Source organism: Zalophus californianus, chromosome 3, assembly GCF_009762305.2.
Source record: "Zalophus californianus isolate mZalCal1 chromosome 3, mZalCal1.pri.v2, whole genome shotgun sequence".
NCBI classification, from domain to species: Eukaryota; Metazoa; Chordata; class Mammalia; order Carnivora; family Otariidae; genus Zalophus; species Zalophus californianus.
The window spans coordinates 186,274,489-186,295,539 of NC_045597.1; the positions used below are offsets into that span (position 1 = coordinate 186,274,489).

At 44.2% G+C, this 21,051-nt stretch overlaps 1 protein-coding gene across 1 annotated transcript; it reads right to left on the reverse strand.

Moving 5' to 3' along the window:
- Positions 1–1,932: 1,932 nt before the first annotated feature.
- Positions 1,933–19,772, reverse strand: LOC113919702 (nuclear body protein SP140-like protein). The gene is made up of 7 exons (XM_027589270.1): positions 19,754–19,772; positions 9,434–9,590; positions 8,704–8,872; positions 6,256–6,339; positions 4,802–4,879; positions 3,328–3,477; positions 1,933–2,688 (listed from the first exon to the last, which is right to left on the reverse strand). The coding sequence occupies exons 2-7, from the start codon at positions 9,587–9,589 to the stop codon at positions 2,543–2,545; spliced, it is 783 nt and encodes a 260-aa protein (XP_027445071.1). The 5' UTR covers position 9,590; positions 19,754–19,772; the 3' UTR covers positions 1,933–2,542.
- Between the last annotated feature and the right edge of the window lie 1,279 nt (positions 19,773–21,051).

Below are 21,051 nucleotides of genomic sequence, written 5' to 3' on the forward strand. Positions count from 1 at the left end.
ATTGGGACATGTAACCCTTTGCTTTATTGCCTTATTGCCAAGTGTGGATAATTTTTCTTCATCGCCTGGTTGACCTTAATCTGCCACTCAGGGAGAATATTACAATACATTTGATTAACAACTTATAACTTATAGAGGCTTGGACAATTAATAGGCTGGTAACCTTAGGGGTAAACTGCAGAACTAATACACTGTTATAACTTTCTAGACTGGTAGAAAAGTTAACTGCAACGGTGGTATTCTTTTATTCTTCTATGGAAAGTTAACCAGTTGTATATCTAATTTAGCAATCTTAGTTGAACATTCCTTTTTCCCAACTATATGACTCTCCGTTCCTTAAAGCTCCAGAGTCCCTTTGAATCCTACTGATAATTCCAGGTGGTGACCTTGAGGCTCCTGGTCTTCTCTGCAGCCCTCCCTTCCACGCACTGCTGCTCTCTCTACAGAGCAATCAGACAGCTAGTGTGCGGCCAAGAAGCCAACAGAGAAGGAAAGTCCTTAGGAAAACTATGAAAGACCAGGGAAGGTCATGAAACTCCCGGCACTCCGGTTTGTTCTTTGAATTCCACACAGCCCCTTGGCTAGCACTGTTTTTAGCTGCCATCACCAGGAGCTGAGAAAATTGGGCAGTTGGGCAGTTTTTCTGTATCTTGCTCTAGCTTTCCTGACACCTCTCTTTTCTACTTCCTATCCTTCCAACTAATCCCTACACACTTCCTCTGCCTCTGTTGCTTGCCCAGGGCAACACTGGAAGATGGATCCCAGAGAGTATGTGGATCAGAGCCCTCTCCCCTCCTCCCTGCTTGCCCCAGTCTCACTCGACCCCCTTGCCAGCCCAGAACCTGTTGGCATTTTTTCCATGAATAATAAATAGACTTCTAGTGCTCAAGAAATTACATGTTGGTTAAATGGTGGGAACTCCCTAAAAAAATAAGTTCAGTTTTATTACTTACGAAAAATATAGCAAACAATTAAAATGAATCTTTTGTTGGGGAAAAAATGTGCATTTTAACAAATAACAAAGTTATTTGTTATTACACCTAGTGCATATTTTCAAATTAGTTTTGTTCATAAAATTCATGAAAGAGAAACAGTAACTGCTTGATAAAAGTTATAAATCCTGTAACAACTAACACTGGCAGATGTGTCTGATTGGTTTTCTTCCCTTTCTTCCTTCTGAAGGAAACACATCTGCTGAATTGAGATCTGAGCATCCAGGACAATGGTCGTGGCTCTGCCTTTAATCCTCCATATGATTTGGGGAAAGACTCTTAAACAGTTATGGGCTAGACTTTTCTCATCTACAAAACAAGGATAAAAGTAATAGTTATTCTGCCTACTCCTTACTGATGTTTTCAAATTATGAGATAATATTTCCCAAATTATTTTTGGAAAAGTTTGTATATAAGCTAATGGCATGATGGAGAACACCTGTCAAAAAGACTTATTTGAGCTTTTTGGGTCTTTCCAAGTTTCCAATAACAATATATGTATCAAAGCAATCAAAAATTACTTACCTTTTTTGGTGATCTACAGATGATAGAGGTCAGTTAAGGCAGAAATCAATACCTACATTGAAGACATCAGTATGAATAGGTGTGTGGGCCTTTTTCTGACACCAACTGTGTGGTGTCTTTTCCAATGATAAATAGGTCATTCCAACACCAATCAATTCTCCAGCTCTTCAACATCAACTGGGTGTTGAACAATTCAATTCAGTTCTGACACTAACTGCCCAGAATTAGCCCAGACCACACAGGGCAAAGGCTCAGTCCCACATGACTGACCCCACTTCAGACACCAGCTACAAATGGGGTGTCTCCAAGCTACCCATGTTTCTGCCCAGCCAATTATAAACTTGGGGGTGCCCATGATGCCCCCTTAGGTCCAATAATTTGCTAGAATGACTCACAGAACTCAGGAAAGTGCTCTACTTATGATTACAGTTTTATTATAAAGAATACAACTCAAGAACAGCCAAATGGAAGAGATGGATAAGGCGAGGTATGGGGGTGGGGTGTGCCAGGGTTTCCACACCTTCTCCAGCATGCAACCCTCCCAGCACATCAATGTATTTACCAAGTCAGGGGCTGCCAACCCCATTGTTCAGAGGTTTTTGCCAAGGTTTCATTGTGTAAGCGTAATTGGTTAAATCACGGGGCATTGGTGATTGAACTTCATCTCCCACCTGTTTTTTTCTCCACAGAGGTCGAGTTCTAACCCTCTAATTGTCATAGGGACACTCTTACCACTGGGAAAATTCCAAGGGTTTGGGGAGCTCTGTGCCAGGAACTGGGGACAAAGACAAATACCTTTTTTTTTTTTTATGCCACAAGAGGCATGATCATGTGAAAGGAAAAAACAAACAAACAGAAATATGGTAGTTTGTTTCTACTCTAACCTTTATATATCAACACACATATTTAGTGACTAGGCCCTTGTCTCCCACATTTCCCAAAATGGCGCATGAGGTAAATACAGAGAATATGTCGGCAGTGTTGACAGGACCACTGGCTGTAGAGCACACTCAAAGTACAACGCGTCAGGAAGCAGGGGCTCTGAATTCAGACACCTGATGGTCTGCGGCCGAAAGCTGGCCATCCTCACCCTCCTCCTCCAGCCCTCGTCCTTGTGCTGAGCTCAGAGCTGCTGGGGGCTCTTCCTCCTCACTGGATTCACTGCTGATTACTGCACAGAGAAACAAAACCCCTTAGGGATCTCAATGTGGGGCCAAGGAACCAGCAGGAAACCCCATCATAAGGAGACACCAGCAAAGCCCTGGCTGCTGGGCCAGCTCTAGGCAGGAATGTCCCTGCTCCAGATGGTCTTCTCATGGAATCTGGGGGCCTGCAGGTTAATGGTGCTCCCGTCACTCTCCCTGGATGCTTTGTAAGGACAGGTGACCCCAGTGGCCAGCTCTGGTCATCTTGCTCTCCATTTTCTGACCACTCCCTCTCTTCTTCGCCTTGCAGATGCCTCTTCCCATTTCCCCACCTCTGCTTCTCTTTCTTGCAGCTCATACCTCCTCCTTCTGCTCTCGGCTCAACACATTCTCTTTAGCACTCTCCGTTTCTGCCTCTTCTAGCCTGACGCATCTTTGTCCCCTCATCTCCTCTTGCCATCTTGCTCTATGGCATCTCTTTAGTGCCCCCTTTCAGTACCTTCCCACTTCACCCCCAACTCTTCTCTGCTAGGCAAGCGCTCCTTCACTGAGCACCAGAGGGTCTCCCTCTCCTGCAACCATCCCATCCTCCCTGGGCCGCCTCCTGACACCTTTGCTGCGACACACACGGTGTCACCACATCAGACTCCTTCCACCAGCCTTACTGATTATTTCAGGTACTTGGACATAAGCTGTTCCTGCCAACTGGCCTTCTTGGTTAATTTCGAGGCGACAAGATGCAATTGTCTTCTGTATATCCACCAGCTGCCTGGCACAAAACTGTACTAGAAGTTCGTACCTGGAGAGCTCTGCCCCTGGAATATATAACAATCCAGAAAGAACCCTCAGCTGTCTCTTCTCTCCCCACTCCACCTGAGAGGGTTCCCCCCCACCCCGTGTTGCCTCTTGCCTGCTCGCCTCCTGCCTCTCTCTGTGTCAGGACCTCAATGTCCTCTTTCCATCTCTCCAGGGTCTTCCTCTTTACCCTGAAATCTACCTTTTTGTTTTTCCTCTTTTCTCTTAACCTGCTACTCTCATTCACTCACTGGAAATCATCTTGGCTGAATTCTGTGTTTATTCTTGTGTCCTTTTCAAAGGTGGCTTAGTGCATGTGCACATAAATACACTTCTTAGAACTGTTTTCCTAGAACCTTCCATACAAATACATCAGTAATGTAACGTTTGCCAACATATGGGTACAGCATTCAGAGTTCTGAAAATTTACCGTTAGCAGGGACAACTGCCTGCGGCAGAAGCTGCTGTGCCGTGACCTGCCCTTGACGCTAAACATCCCACCGCGTCTCCTCTCTCCCTCCAGCAACATTCTATTCCCTCCCACTGAACACTCTGTCTTCAGGGTTTTGTTTTGTCCTTCCCCTACCTCGTCTTTTATCAGCATTTGCTTGGTCCCCTGTTTCTCTCTCCGTATGATCTTTGTCACTATCCCTGGTGTAAATTGTTCTCCTCTGTCTCTGTTTCTGTCAGGCTTGCCTGGACCCCCTGCCTGCCTCTAGGCTCCCGGTACTTGTCCAAACGCACGTTGTCCTCATCTCAAATTGTGGCATCCCTCATCACTCCAAGTCTCTCACTGGGTTTTGACCCATCCTCAAGGCCTCTTCCCCACCTCTACCTCTAGTATCTCCTCCAGTGATCCCACTTACTGGCAAATCTGACCATCCCGCCCATTATTTCCATGTTCCTGTGACACCTTCTGGCAAGTAGGATAAAGCTATCTCCCTGCCAAATGTCTACCAAACGGGAGAATTTGGGATCGCATGTCCATTTAGGTAAAACTGTGCTTGCTCCTATAACTCCCATTGGATGGCCCAATTCATCCACCTGTCTATGCTTGTCCTCCAGGAAAGACTTCAGCTCCCCTTTCCCTCTTGCCTCCAGGTCAGGGCTAGGGTGAAGCACGCAAGAGGCCTAAGGAGCCTAATTTAAGGAGGCGCCTACTCTTGGGTTCTCTTTAAATTTCACCCCCTAGGCCCTGCGGGTCTCACCCCACATGCGGGCCTCCCTCACACCTTGGAAAGGAGCCAGAGGCTGGGCTCGAGTGTAGGGCCTCTCCTCCCCCCCCCACATAATGAGCTATCCAGGAAACTGGTCATTTAAAACCTGGGATTCAGTCATAGTTACCTTGTCCATTGTCCAGCAGGCCACACACCTTCTCTGACTTCCTCTCCTTCATTCTTAAAACTTTGGATTCATCGGGCACTAAAGAGAGAGAAAAGGAAAGGAGAGACCAGAGCCAGTGACTACTAAGGAGTAGTTCGTAGACACTGAGCTCTGAGGTTGGAGACAAAGGTTAGCTGCTCCTTGTGCAGAAATACTCCTCCTGCTCCAAGTCTCCACCCAAAATGCAACCAAGCCCTGTTCTGCCTCTTTCCATCACCTTAGACCTAATTCCCTTTCTCTCTCCTGCCATTTTCCACCAGGATCCAACCTCCAGGCATTGCCGCTTCTATCCTAGGAAAATATTTCTGCATCCTGGAGTCCATTGTCTTCCATGTCCTTGTGTTTCCATCTCTCTTCCCTCCAGCCACCCTCTCTGCTCAGTCCCTGCTGCCTCCACCTTCCTGCCCAGCTCTCTTCCTCTACATCTTCCCACCTTCCACGTCAGGCTCCATTCCTCTTCTCTCCGACTTTCTGATTTCCTCCACTCAACACACAGAAATGAAAAGATACACTTTTTAGTTATACCAGTGGCTCCTGGCTGTGGGAGGTGGGGGGTGGGGAGTGAAATGGGGTTGCCTTTTGAGGTGATCGATACGTTTTGAAAGTAGATAGAGGTGATAGTTGCACAACATTGTGAATGCACCCAATATCACTAAATTGTTTAAAGTGGTTAATTTTATGTTATGTGAATTTTACCTCCATTAAGACACACACAAACAGGCTCTGAGTTCAGAATGCCTGGGTTCACCCTTGCTCATCTGACCCCAGGCCAACTACACACACGCTGTCTCCAGATTTCAGTTTCCTTACCTGCAAAATGGGCATAAAAGCAACGGCAGCCTGAGCACTAAACTTACAACTGCCCCTGCAAATGTTCAACCAGTGAGATGTTAATAATGCAGCTATTTCTATTGTGTCTTTCAACCCTTTCTTCCCTGTCTTTCATTTCCCTCCCTCTCTCTCTAAGTACCCACATCCTCCCTTCCATCTTTCTACCACTTCCTCTTTTCTCTCTGTGTGTGACTGGTTTTCTCCTTGAATGTCTGGGCTCTTGAACAACATCCCCCACCTTGAAATCAGTCCCTTCCGCCATCATCAAGGATCTCCTCTTGATATTGATCATGGGCCCAGAGTTCTTAGCCCTTAGTTGCTTCACACTGAAGGTCACCTCTGGAAACTCATAATTCACATTTAGATTCTTATGCCAGCCTCCAGGTTATTGGGCAGAAAGTCTCTCTTTGCCACCTTTTGTCTTGGATTCAAACAGAGTCATGTCATTTTGGAATCAATACAAAGTCACACACATCCGTCTGCCCCATGTCCTCCTGGATTCCCTCTCCAGCATCACAGTTGAACTTTCTGAGTTCTGACCTCTTTGTAACCAGGAAGCAAAGTTTGTTTTCTATCATAATTACCTTGTTCACAGCTTGGCCCAGTGTTGGGTGTCTTTTGTGTCTCTTTGCTATCACTTTTCTGGGGAAAATACTTGTCTTCAATTACTGAACAGAGAAAAATATTAATTAGTGGTTGCAAGCAAACAATCAGGGACACCACCTCCTAGTTACACATCTGGACCGCCCAAGAATCCAGGTACTTAGTGGGGACTTTGGGACCCTGGGTCAGTTCATCTCAGTGGCTCCTAACTTGCTGTCATTTGTTCCTTTCCCTGGGACATCGAAGAGAAAAACACGCGCACGCAAATCTTATAGGCAATGAGCGTGTTGGGTTGAAGGATTATGGAGCAGTGGGAAAGTTATAAATAGTAATTAATCACCCAACAAGATGGCCAGAGAGGAGTGAAAGCTTATCTCAATATAAATTCTGTTAAATGGAATGTCTCTGTGAACCGTACAAAGGGACAGGGGGAATTCTTCGGGACAAGAGCTAGGCTCACAGAGAGATCCATGGGTATGAAAGAGAAAGCCCATCTGCTCTAAAGATGCTGCTAGACCAGAGGAGGGTTGGGGCAGGGAGGGTGAGCGCTTCCCAAAGAGACAAAGCAGAGGACACCTGGAGGAACAAGACTGACCTCCCAGGGGCCCAGCTCCCAGGAACAAAGGAAGGACACTCTGCAGCTCTGAGCAGGGAGCACAGATAGCTGTGCTGGAGGACCACCCCACAGGCCTGCCCCAGGGGTGGGGAGGCCCCCAGTCAGGGGAGGGAGGAATACCAGCCCAGCGCCCCTGCCTGTAGGTGACCCAGCACACACGGGAGGAAGGAAATAAACCATGAAACCTGGAGGGGTGGGGCGGTGGTGTCTGTGGGGAGTCCAGGGAGGAGGGGACACCACGGAGGTAGGGAACCTGCTGCTCCAGGGCCCATGGAGGGAGCTCCTCCTGGGGCTGGGCCCGCAGGGGTGAGTTGCACGGGACCTGGCCTCAGACCCTGGCAAAACCAGGTGGAAGATAAAAGGAGAACAAAGGGAAAAGTGAAGGGGGCCTGTGTGTGTATGTGGTCCCATGGCGGCTCAGGGGGCTCTGAGCATGGGATGAAGGTAGGCACTGAGCAGCAGGAGAGGGTGTGCACCCCAGGCCACAGCCCCTAGATTCTTGGCTTTGGGTCACTGACCCACAGCTCCCATGGACAACAGTGTCTGGGAGGCAACAGCTGCCATCTCCCCAGGGGCAGGTGGGCGGCAGTGAGTGTAGGTGCAGGTCACCCCAGCTCAGGGATCCCCGAAACCTAACACAGGTGATGTGGACACTGAACCTGGAAGGGGGATTCGCTGCAGTCCATGGAGAGAATTAGAGCCCCTGAGGTGTGGGCAGGACAGGTAACCGCCATTCCCTCTGTTCCCATGGCCCGGGACATCCTGGTTACAAATATATTGACCTAAGGTACGTAAATTTATCTCAATGAAGCTTTTTAAAAATCATTGACTTGAAATTTGTGCCCAGATATTTGATTCTCTCTATTCCTTTCTTTAACTCAGGTATTAGTATAGAAATTATATTGCTCAGGGATGCCTGTGTGGCTCAGTGGGTAGAGTGTCTCACTCTGGGTTTCCGCTCAGGTCGTGATCTCGTGGTGGGATCAAGCCCAGCAGCAGGCTCCTCACTCAGCACAGAGTCTCCTTGAGTTTCTCTCTCCCTCTCCCTCTACTCCTCCCCCCTGCACACTCTCTCTTTCTCTCTCTAAAATAAATAAATCTTTAAAAAAAAAAGAAAAGAAATTATATTGTTCTTATTTTAATCATTGTACTATTTTCACAAATTAATACACTCCCTACTTTATTTTCACTTCTTTTGACTTTTCCCTTGCTTAAGAATTGGTGTGACTTCCCTGTTTTTATGAAAATAAAATTCCAGCTCCTCAGTTGAGGGTGTCAGAAGTGCACAATTTGTCTGTGATCATCACATCAGAATCAGCCTTCCTTACTCTCATGCCTTTCCACACGCTGGCCCTCCTTCTAGGCTGGCGGGGGGTGGTGGCGGTGGGGGCTCTTGTGACTTCTCGATTTTTTGTTTGGAGAGCTAACTTTTTGTCAGACTGTCTCAGATAAGGTTTTCTGTGGGAATCAGTGACAATCTGGTCATCTTAGAAAAATGTCACAACCTGTCCAGGAACACTTCCTCTTTATCAGGCACCTGTGACACAGAATAAATCACACATTTCCAGAAGAAGAAAAAGGGCTGTAATTAAACCTACATGAGGCCCTAGCAGAGTAATCATCTGACTGATGATTTTGATGATGAGACCAGAGAACATATTGGTTTTTATTAACAGTGACTCATTCACACTGACAAGCACAGGTCCTGGGACAGGATAAACATTTCATGAATAGTTGTTAAACCACGAAATGAGTGAATGGATAAATGAGAAGCAGACCTGGACCCCAAAAGGGAGGGGAGGGTACTGATTACCATTTTCGAAGAGTCTATGAACAGGAATTAAATCGGGATACTCCTTCAGATGAACCCTGCTGAACAGGACTTGTAGGAGTGACCTATCAAAAGTCTTCTCAAGGTAGCAGAGAATATTATATACCACTTTCTCTACCGGAACCAAGTTTCTATGGGCTTCTTGAGAATCCTTTTAAAAAAAAAAAAAAGTGCAGTAGGAAAAGAATCTAAAATAATAGTTTCAAAGTTAATCACTAGGAAGTGACTACATAGAACATTCATTCCACTTTCCCAGTGTAGATAGACTTACAGAACAAATTGATTTAAACTAGCACAAAATCCCTGGGGATTTCATTTGACATAGTGGATTTTATAATGGAATACTGCCTCAATTCTCTTAATTATTTTAATTTTATTTAATTTTGTTATATTGTATAAATTGCTATAGGTTTTATATAAAAAGAAGCTATCAGTTTCAATTCAGCCATATCACTGTTCCCATCCACCTTACTGCAACATGTCCCACAGAAGACAGGGGCTTCGATTAAGACAGAAGCATCATTAGCAATGACTGCCTGTCCTGTCACCCTCAACCTTATAGGTGGATTAACTCACTTAAAAAGGTCTTTCCATGAAAAGTATAGAAAGGCCACCAGCCAGTTAGCGATACACTAAATTTTGAATCCAGGTTGCCACACATAATTAGTGTGGGCCTGGGTTATCATGGGAGGATATGATAAATTTCACGTACTTTATAGATTTTTTCCGTGATAAAGGAGCGGTCTCTGAGGCTTTCAAGGAAAGGAAATGGCTTTGTTATTGCGTTTGCTATCTCCACCTTATTTTGCTTGAAGTGATTCAAAAGAGCCTCATGAGAAATCTTCTGGTTCTGGACTATTGAAAACATCCTAAGGAAAAAAATACGACGAGAGAATGAACATCAAGATCGAAAGATGCCCTTCCCACCCAACAAAACCAAACAAAAACCAAGCAAACAGAAAAGTCTAGGCCCAGATGCTCCCTTTGTGAGTTCTTTAAAACATACATTTAAGGGAAGCTATTACCAATCTTACATAGATTCTGTCAGTGAAAAAGAAAACAGGAACACAGACCAACTTGCTAGAGTAGGACTCATAATCTTGATACAAAAAACCTGAGAAAGACACTACAAAAATGAAAGCACAGGTCACTATCTCTCATGGACACAGATGGAAAAATATATTCCTGCAGAACATTAGCAAATCAAATCCAGCAATAGATAAAAAAGATAATACATCATGACTAAGCAGGACTTAATGTGGGAATGGAAGAATTCTTTAACGTTTAAAACTCAAGGAGTGTGTATCACCACTTTGACAAATTAAAGAAGAAAACCATATAATACTTTCAATAGACCCAGAAAAAGCACTTGATAAAATTCAACGTCTTTTCATTTTTTTAACTCTCAGAAAGCTAAAAGAAGAAAGTAACGTTCTTAATCTAATAAAGGGTATACACCATAAAAAATCCAAAAAGCTAAAAACCAACAACTATGTCTAACATCATACTGAAAGGTGAAATATTAAGTACTTTCTCACTTAATTTGAGAATAGGATGAAATGTGTACTGTCACCATTTCTATTTAACATTTACTGGAAATTTTAGCCAATGCAGTAAGGTGAGAAAATCAATTTTTAAACCTAATAGGGAAGAAATAGAACCACTATTATTTGCAGCTGATTGTGTACTCAGAAAATCTAAAAGAATTTATAGACAAATTTTGGAATGAATTAGTAATTGAACAAGGTAACTAGACTCAAGATCAACACGCAAAAATAAATTGTATTTCTATATATTTGCAGCAAACAAGTTGAAACACAAGTAGAAAACAGTATCATTTCTAAAAGCATTGAAAACCATCAATAAGAAAGACAAAACCAACAAAAGATGTGTAAGTAACACTACACTGAAAATCACAAAACATTCGCTGAGAGAATTTAAAGAAAGCCAAAATAGGGGCACCTGGGTGGCTCAGTCGGTTAAGCGGCTGCCTTCGGCTCAGGTCATGATCCCAGGGTCCTGGGATCCAGCCCCGCATCGGGCTCCCTGCTCAGCAGGAAGCCTGCTTCTCCCTCTCCCACTCCCCGTGCTTGTGTTCCCTCTCTTGCTGTGTCTCTCTCTGTCAAATAAATAAATAAAATCTTAAAAAAAAAAGAAAGAAAGAAAGCCAAAATAAATGCAAAAGTATACCATGTTTATGGATTTGAAGACTAAATAGTATTAAAATGTAAATTCTTCCCAGTTAACCTACAGATCCAATATAATTTCAATAAAATGCAAGTACAGGCAGACAATAGGCTTCCTCGCTCCAGTGCTCTGGACACTGCCACCATCAACACCGGCACCACCAATGCAAGAGAAGAAATGTCTTTGGACGCTTCTCTGTATGAGCATGTCCTAGAACCAGGGGAGGTCTCAGAATGATCGATCTCAAGGTTTACATCCATTGAAAGTCCTCTCATGGTGACAACCCGGCAACATGGCTCCGTGGCTGGTCTTCAAAGGGATGAGATGGAATTGAGATTGATGTTGTCCCCCATCGCTGAGCTCCCCATCATGGCCATGCATAGCTTGGCCTTCCCCTACAACCAGACAGGCTTGAGGGGTGTCTTCAGAAGTTTTATGGATGGTCTCCAACCCCAGGGAGAACATAAGGTTCTGGAGCCTCCTGACCCTCAGGGACAGGGTGTCCCCAACCATGGCGAGAGTTGGTACTACCCATAGAGCTTGGGCTGGTGCTGGTGCTTGGCTGAGGACTCCACCTCCTGTAGTAACTGTGCAGCAGGTCGGCGCACGCTCGGGGTGGTGGGGGGACAGGGCTTGCTCCTCCCCCAACTACCACCCTGGAGGTGGCCTTTTTAACTGTTTTCTGATCCCCTTCTCATATTTGAACTCTGAGTGTCACTACTGAGGGACACCACTGAGGAGTCATACTACTTTTTTTCTTGTTTTTGGTAAGAGAATGAATTCATCATAACTCTGGGGTTGTTACTGGTTAGCTGCCCCAACAAAACCTGCCTGGGCCCGCTCTGCTCCTGACCCCAGCTCACTCTGTGGTGGCCTGTTCCAGAGAAGGAGCCTTCCTTTCATCCACCACTTATAGGGGGGGAACCAAGAGGAATGCTGGTCATAACCTCCCTGTCTGTGATGTTTGCGTCAAAGAGAAAATCTGCTGGAATAGATTTCTGAGGAGTAGAGAGAGCTCAATAAAATGATGGTTTCAAGTAAGCTTGTTGTGGAAATTGGCAAAGTGATTTTAAAACATAAATGGAAATGCCAAAGGCCAAACTTAGCCAAGATAAGCTTGAAAAAGAATAACAATGTTTAACTTGCTCTAAAGTTACGGTAATTAAGACAATGCAATATGGGCACAAAGATTTTTTCCATTTACACTCTGCCATCATTCGACAAAGTATTTAAAATGTCCTTATTTTTGTAAACAATCTTTTTTTAAGATTTTATTTATTTGTTTATTTATTTATTTGAGAGGGAGAGCGAGCTCGAGCGGGGTGAGGGGCAGAGGGAGAAGCAGACTCCCCGCGGAGCGGGGAGCCCGATGCGGGACTCGAACCCGGGACCCCGGGATCATGACCTGAGCCGAAGGCTGATGCTTAACTGACTAAGCCACCCAGGCGCCCTAAAATGTCTTTAAAATACTTAAAATGTTGGGGCACCTGGGTGGCTCAGTCGGTTAAGCGGCTGCCTTCGGCTCAGGTCATGTTCCCAGGGTCCTGGGATCGAGCCCCGCATTGGGCTCCCTGCTCTGCAGGAGCCTGCTTCTCCCCCTCCCACACCTCCTGCTTGTGTTCCCTCTCTCGCTGTGTCTCTCTCTGTCAAATAAATAAATAAAATCTTTAAAAAAATAAAATAAAATAAAATACTTAAAATGCATAAGTAGACGTTAAATGTAAACTGGAATGAAAATAAAAAGAGACAGGGGGCAGGACATAAAACTAGGGTCTGAGAGATTTGGTGGGACCATGGCTGTGAGGCTGTGGTCGGTAGACCCCACACTGAGAAACACACATCTCTTTGGTCTTCAGGCTATTCAAGCTGGGAATGGGTGGACAGTCAGTATTACCTGTCTCCACTTGTATTTGCCTTTATCTTCGTTGGAACTCCAGCCAAATTCAAAGAGCGAAGGTGAAGCTTATCTCAAGGCCCATCTTCCCTCCTCCATTAATGGAACCATGTGCCATGTGCCATGTGCCATGAAGAGGGCTGACTATGGTGGTGAACTGCAGAGCACTGATTGTGGCTTTAGTCATAACAATGTGGTGGATTTATTAGCAGACAGATAAAAAGGAACGAGGGTTCATAAGCTATAGGAGAGATATCAATTCTCGGTTGAGGTAAAGGAAATCTCAGTAGAATTCATACAAGCCTACATGTCAAGGAGATCGACAGATCTATGTTGGGAGTACTCAGCTCAAAGAAAGAGGACATTCAGATTGGCTCCCCAAAACTCCTCTGCTCCAGACCACCCGTCCACACCAGTGGTGGTAATCCATTCCTCTACCTTTCCAGTCACCGGTTCATGGATGGTCAGGACTAAGCCAGTGTGGACCGATGAGTTGCTAGAAGTTTGCCTACAGCTTCTGTCTAAAACCAACCAGTCTTTTGCTCCACTTGGCTCTAAACAAGGCAGGATGTCACCCAGCTGCCACTGGCAACCATCTTATAACCACGAGAGGAACCAACAGCTGTGGGTTGGAGCTGGTGCTGAGGCATCAGAGCAGAAAGATGACAAGTACCCAGATGACTGATGGCATCATTGGGCCACTGAATCAACTAACCCTGAAACCTGTGTCCCACGGCTAGGTTTCCCATTACAAATGTCTTCTCACTTCCAAGCCAATTTGAGTCAAGGTATCTGTTAACTTGTAATGGAAAGTATCTTCACTTTTAAAATCCTGGAAATCTAGTATGTGAAGAAAAAAAGGCTTATGAAATCAAAAGAAATCTGTTTAAGGACAAGGTTTTGGCCTAGTAGTCAAGATGGGAAGGGTAGAAAAGATAGAAGATGCTCTGCTCTCAGGAACAGCATAGACCACACGTAGAAGACCAGGAAGAACCTAAGAAGCAGGTTGAGCTTCGAAAGATCCAGCTGGAACTTGAAGGGAGTGTGTAATACTGGAGGCCTTTTCATGACGTGGGACATTTCCACTCCCCCGGGGACAGCTCAGATTATCCCAAGCCTGGACCAGTCAGCAGCAGAGGAAGATTTGGGCCAGCAGAGATGCTGGTCCCTACTGGACCACGGAGGTAACCATTTTTGTCAGCTTCACCAAGAGCAGCATTAGTGCAGGGTTTCCTGTTGCGGGATGAGTCTGAGCTGAGCCAAAGGTTTTATTACCCAGAGCAGGAGGCAGAATTCAAGGTAGGGGGCAGCAGCAAGAGTAGCGGCCACTTAGCTGTGGAACAGAGTCTGGGCTTCCTCTGGGGGATGAGAATGGGAAGCAAAGGGCAGGAAGGGAAATTTGGGTGGGGACATTCATTCCCAGTTGCCAGTGTCTCCTTCCAGGAGAGGGGCATCAGTCAGCCTGACTCCTGGTGTCTGGTTGTACCCCCCTCCCTCCCATGAGAGGTAAGCTCTTAGATGTTTCTGGAGAAGAAGCACAGCCTATAAGGTATGGGCTCTGCCTGCCGGTCTCGCTGGAGCCAGCCCAGGGGCAGAAAGGAGGCCCCTAAGCCGGTGCTCCAGGTGTAGGCGTTGTGAGAGCAGGCCCTGCCTGCCGGCGGTGAGGTCCCTAATCATGGTGCCCAGTTTGAGAAAACTCATTGCTGTGACACATCTCCCAATCTAGGTTTGATTCATAACAACGCTGATGTTAGGATCTCCGACTACCTGACTTCTCTCTCTCTTCAGTGGCTTTTGAAATGTAGCATGTAAAAGGCGTTATTATCGGATCCCCTTAAATCCCCCACAGAAACCAAGGGAAACACATAGCATTAGCCTTTGCTTGGAGATGGTGCCTGTTATAAATGAAACTGCCTCCCTGGACAGGTCCAACACTGACTCACCATTGTGTGCCAGAACACAAGGTTCAAAGGGCAAGTAGAAATCCAGAGGTTTTAAATATCCAGCATGGATTCTGCATGGAAAAAGGGAGTCCCAAGAAACCTTGGGAACAGGGGTTACTGTCACTGGCAAGAAAACAAATGCCACTTTCTGAAAAAAAAAAGAACCCATTCAGACATTCAGATTTCCCCCAGGATATGGGCAACAGAGCGCCACGATCGACCTTCAAGTGGGAACTATCCCCAGTTAAAATTAAGTTCTGCAATGGGCTCTCAACACGGACTGGTGGCTTTTCTTCCCTCTATAGTTTGATCTGTCTCTTCCCCACAACCCAGATTAGAAGTCTTTGCTAGAGTCTGTGGCCATAGAGTCCTGGGATCAGGGAATTGTCACAGATTATACATTACTAGCTCGGCTACAAATCAGCTTGCGCTGGGTTGGTTTTTCTTTTTTTTCCTTTGTGGGTTGGAACCAGACTTGTGATATTATTATTATTATTATTATTATTATTATTATTATTATGAATTATATTCTTATATTTACATAATTTATATTCGTATTCTTACTATTAATTCTTATTATTCTGGTTACCCTCTTGTCTCTTGGAATTAAGAGATGTGGGACACACAAGAGGCCAGAGGGTTGGACGCACCTAGGTCGGCAGTGCCAAGAGGGGCGCGGGCTGCTACAGCCAGAGCAGTGAGAGTCTGGACTGCACCCCGTCCTCTGCAGCTAAGTCTGAGCACAACAAGGACATCAGCCAGAGGGAATCTGGGGGCTATAATTTCTGTGGGAGACTAGCCTAAAAACCAGGGGAGATTTCACTGTGGTTCTTTAATTTTACTTGTGGGACTTAATAATGGGAGGGGATGTCAGGAAAGATAGCAAAATAGGAAATGCCAGAAACCTGTCTCTCCACTCAGACAGCAACCATACTAGCAGAAACCATCTGAAGTCACCACGTCGGCACTAGAGAGTGTACTTGAATGCTTGCAGCTTCCAGGGTAAAGCCTGACCAGGAAAGTCTGGCTAAATTTGGCCAATTTCTGCCGTTAGCGCTACAGGAGCTATCCATCCCGCAGCCCTAAGCCCAGCAGAGGCCAGCTGTGCCCACATTTCTAGAGTGGTTTGTTGCAGCCATGGTGGCCAATAAGGAATTGGTCCTCCAAATATTAGGGTTCTGTGTCCTGATTGCTGACGAGAGCTCTTCATTGCTGAGGTGTAGGTACAGAAGCAGGCTGCCATTGGTGCACTCCCAGTGGCTGGGGTGGTTTACTGGAGACTTACAGGAGTTGCACCTGGTTTTTTGTTTGATTGGGTATTTTTTTTTCCTCTTTCTTCCCTTTTGGAAGCCAGACATTTATGATTCAGACCTTCAAAAGCAATCGTACACAGCAGAACTTAGAAAGCCCTGCGGGGCGCCAGGGTGGCTTGTTCAGTTAAGTGTGCACCGTTGCTCAGGTCATGATCCCAGGGTCCTGGGGTGGAGTCTTGCATCGGGCTCCCTGCTCAGCGGGGGTCTGCCTCTCCTTCTCCCTCTGTGTTCATACTCTCTCTCTCAAGTAAATAAATAAAATCTTAAAAAAAAAAAGAAAGGAAGGAAGGAAAAAGGAAAGAAAGAAAAAGAAAGAAAGAAAGAAAGAAAGAAAGAAAGAAAGAAAGAAAGAAAGAAAGAAAGAAAGAAAGAAAGAAAGAAAGAAAGAAAAGAACAGAAAGCCACTGCACATCTGTCCAGGGACAGATGCAGGCTCAGAAAAGACCTGAAAAGACCCTAAGCTTTCTCTTCAGGCTGATCCACACCCAGAGTTATACATCAACAATTAAAAATATATATATTAAGGAAGCAATTCTATCTACATATCATCCAAAAGAAGTAAATACTTCAAAATAAATCTAACTAAGGAAGTGAAAGACTCCCATGGTATGCTAAAAACTACCAAACATTGCTGAAAGAAATTAAAGAAGTCCTAAATAAATGGAAACAAATCCCATGTTCATGGATTGGAAGATTTTTTTTTAAGATTTTCTTTACATATTTGACTGAGAGAGAGAGAGAGCACAAGCAGGGGGAGCGGCAGGCAGAGGGAGAAGGAGACTCCCTGCTGAGCAGGGAGCCCGATGTGGGACTCCATCCCAGGACCCTGGGATCATGATCTGAACCGAAGGCAGCCGCTTAACCGACTGAGCCAGGCACCCATGGATTGGAAGACTTAACCTTTTATGATGTCAAAACTACCCAAAGCAATCTTTCAGTTCATCACAATCCCTTAAAAAAAAAAAAATTCTAAAAGCCTTTTCACAAAGATGGAAAAGCTGATTCTCAAATTTATATGGAATTGCGATTGACCCTGAATAGCCAAAACAATCTTGAAAAAGAATTCATTTGGAAGACTCACACGTTCCAACTTTGAAATGCAGTACAAAGCTACAGTAATTGAAACATTATGGCACTGGCCTAAGGACAGACATATGGATCAGTAAAATAAAATAGACCAGAAATAAACCCTCACACATATGGTCACAGTTGATTTTCAGCAAGGGCACCATGACCATTCAATAAGGAAAGGATAGTCTTTTCAACAACAGATGCTGGGAAAACAGGACATCCACATGCAAAAAGCCCCAAATATGTAAAAATTAACTCAAAATAGATCAAAGACCCAACACCAAGGCAAAACTACAAAATTCTTAGAACAAAACATTGGGGAAAGTCTTCATAACACTGGATTTGGCAATTGTTTCATGGATATGACACCAAAAGCACAGACAACAAGAGGAAATAGATAAATTAGACTTCATCAAAATTAAGACCTTTTGTGCATCAAAATATATTATCAAGAAAATGAAAAGACAAACCCACAGCTAACATCATACTCAATAGTAAAAAGCTAAAAGCTTTTCCTCTAAGATCAGGAACAAGACAAGAAAGACCAACATATTCAACATAGTACAGGAAGCCCTAGCCACAACAATCAGGCGAGAGAAAGAAAGAAAAGGCATTCAACTGGTACAGAAGCAGTAAAACTGTCATTATTTGCAGATGACATGACACTATATATGGAAAACCCTCGGGACTCTATCAAAAACTATTAGAACTAATAAATTCAGTAGAGTTGCAGGATACAAAATTACTATACAGAAATCTGTTGTGTTTCTATTCACTATAACAAACACAAAGAGGGAAACCATCGACAAAATGAAAAGGCAACTTACTACATGGGGGAAGGTATTTGCAAATGATATATCCAATAAGAGGTTAATATCCAAAATACATAAAGAGCTCATACAACTCAACACCAAAAAAAAAAAAAAATCCAATTTAAAAACGGGCAGAGCACCCGAATAGACATTTTTCCAATGAAGACATACAGACGGTCAATAGACACATGAAAAGATGCTCATCAGGGAAATGCAAATAAAAACTACAAAGAGATATCACCTCACATCTGTTAGAGTGGTCAATATCAAAAAGACAAGAAAAGCTCATGCACTGCTGGTGGGAATATAAACTGGTGCAGCCACTATGGAAAAACAATATAGAGGTTTCTCAAACAATTAAAAATAGAAATACCATATGATCCAGCAATTCCACTTCTGGATATTTACCTGAAGAAAACAAAAGCACTAGTTCAAGAAGATATATGTGCCCTTATGTTCATTGCAGCATTATTTACAGCCGCCAAGATATGGAAGCAACCTAAGTGTCCATCAATAAATGGATGGATAAAGAAGATGTGGTATATATATATATATATATATATGAATACACACACACACAATGGAATATTACTCAGCCATAAAAAAGAAGGAAATCTTTGCCATTTTCAGCAACATGGATGGGCCTAGAGGGTATTACATTGAGTCAAGTAAGTCAGACGGAAAAATAAGTACCATATGATTTCACTTATATGTGGAACCTAAAAAACAAAAAAAACAAAGCTGTCTTCCACAGCGGCTGGACCACCTTACAAAAACAAATGAACGAGCAAAACAAAATAGAAACAGACTCATAAATACAGGAAAAAAACTGGTGGTCACCAGAGGGGAAGTGTGGGGGGGCGATGAGCAAAATAGGGGAAGGGGATTAAGAAGTAAAAACTTCCTGTTATAAAATAACTAAGTCATGAGGATGAAAAGTACAGCATAGAGAATATAGACAATAATATAATAACTTTGTAAAGTGACAGATGGGAGCTACACTTAACCATGGTGAGCATTCATAATCTATAAAAATGTCAAATCACTATGTTGTACACCTGAAACTAATATAGTATTGTATGTCAACTATAATTAAAAAATAAATACTTTTTAAATAATGAAAAAGAAAACGAAAAGACAACCATAGAATGGGAAAAAATGTTTTCAAATCATATATCTGGGAAGGGGTTCATACTCAGTATATAAAGAACTTCTGAAGCTTAACAACAACAAAACACCACAAATACGTCGATGCAACATGAGCAAACAAGTAAATATGTCTCCAAGGAAAATATATAAATGATCCAGAAGCCCATGAAAAGATGCTCAACATCATTAATCCTTATGAAAATGTAAATCAAAACCACATGGAGATACCACTTCATACCTACTAGGATGGCTGTAATAAACATTTTTAAACGAAAGAAAACCCACACACAGACAATAACAAGTATTGGTGAGGATGTGGAGAGATTGGAACCCTGGAGCACTGCTGATGGAAATGTAAAGTGGTCCAGACACTGTGGAAAACAGCTTAGAGGCTCAAAGAATTGAAGGTAGAAAACCGCTTGACCCAGCAATTCCACTCCTAAAGTGAGGCTCCTCCGAGCCAAGCAATGGGCAGGGGTATCTGAAGTTGCGGATACTAGTTCATTCTTTTGACCCAGTTAGTAAATAACCACTGCTCGGAGCCCCTTCAAGGGCCCTCCTCCACCACCTGCTGCCCTAGCCAGCCCACCTCTCCCTAACTCCTTGCCCACCAAGACCTCGTAAATCAGGGACCTGATGCCAATGGGTCCTTCAGCAACGTACTCCAGCCTTCCGGGGCGATTGTTCTCATCAGGAGGTACAGAGCAAAATGAAAGCAAAGAAACTACTGTGGGGTTTTATTCTAATTTTAGCAGGCGAAAGTTCATTTTAAATTTGCATTCCAGCTCCCCACCCCTTCCTTTCTGTACCCTTTTCTGCTCTCCAAATTCTCTAGAAAAATCTACGCTGCCCTCTCGTGGCAGAATCTTGCTATTGCACGTCCCCTTAAGCACTATCTTGTACTCTTTGCTCTGAATTCATCCTGTTGTCCATCCTGGAAAAATAGAACTCTCTTCTCAACCTCTAACCAAATAGCTCAATATCAGGGCTAGAAGTGCCATTATGTCCTTCTAGGTAAGAATGAAATAACATAAGGAATTGGTGCATGAGATGGTTTTCCTGACCCAGACAGAAAAGTCTTCGTTCAAATTGTGAGGGAGCCCTGAGTCTTTGACTCTTTCCTACCCACACTCTGAGCTGTCCATTTTCCTAGGACCTTGGAATCTTCCCTGAGTTTAGGGTTCCCCAAGGACAAGGTATCCCTGACCTCTGGATATCCCCCTTAGGCTGAAATGCTCTGAAGACTCATGCAGTGAGTGAGGGGGTATCTGAAGTGTCAGAGCAGTGAGATGGCTTCTGGAAACTCCTCTGGACAGCCTCCACCATAGCACAGAGCCTGTTGGCTTCCACTGGCTTGCCCTACGGATTCTTCACTCTGAGTACTTCCCGAAAGTAGAATCTCACTGGTTACTTGAACAGAGAAGAAAGGGCTGAGTATTAAGGTGAGTATAACCACAGAAGACAGTTGTTTTCTAAGGGGAGACGTGAAGTAGATTATATTAAGTAGACGCCATCGGGGGGCTTCATCCCTGGTAGTGTCCCAAGTATTTTCTAGCAAAGGTTAATGCAGAGCATCTGACCATTGGTCTGGAGATCTTGTGTGGTAGAGAAGTGGCTCCACACCAGAGGTGTCGTAACAAGGGCCCTCTTTACCAGGTGGGAGCTCTCTTTGTGAAATATGTAGTAGATAGAAGAACCAAACACTTCGTATATTCGTGAGGTGTCACCTACAGAGCTCAGGGTGGGTCTTCTCAGACTGATAACCATAACTAAGACGGCGACATAGCTCCGGACCCAGGAAATGATGTTTACATAGAGCATCTGCCAGGGACAAGCAAGTATCTGGAGCAGGGATAACAGTGTCTGGAGCTAACCTGTCTCCCCTGCCATATGAAGAGGACAGCAGCCTCCATAAACAAAAGAACTTCATGTCCCAAATCCTGAAAGTTAAAATCCTGAGT

What these genes read in the sequence shown, in the direction of transcription:
- LOC113919702 (XM_027589270.1), bottom strand. Translation starts at nt 9,589, where the DNA reads ATGTTTTCAATAGTCCAGAACCAGAAGATTTCTCATGAGGCTCTTTTG. An exon ending in TCACGGAAAAAATCTATAAA is followed by an intron (nt 8,873 to 9,433) that starts GTACGTGAAATT and finishes TTTTTTTAAAAG; the next exon opens with GATTCTCAAGAAGCCCATAG. An exon ending in TCATAGACTCTTCGAAAATG is followed by an intron (nt 6,340 to 8,703) that starts GTAATCAGTACC and finishes TTCTCTGTTCAG; the next exon opens with TAATTGAAGACAAGTATTTT.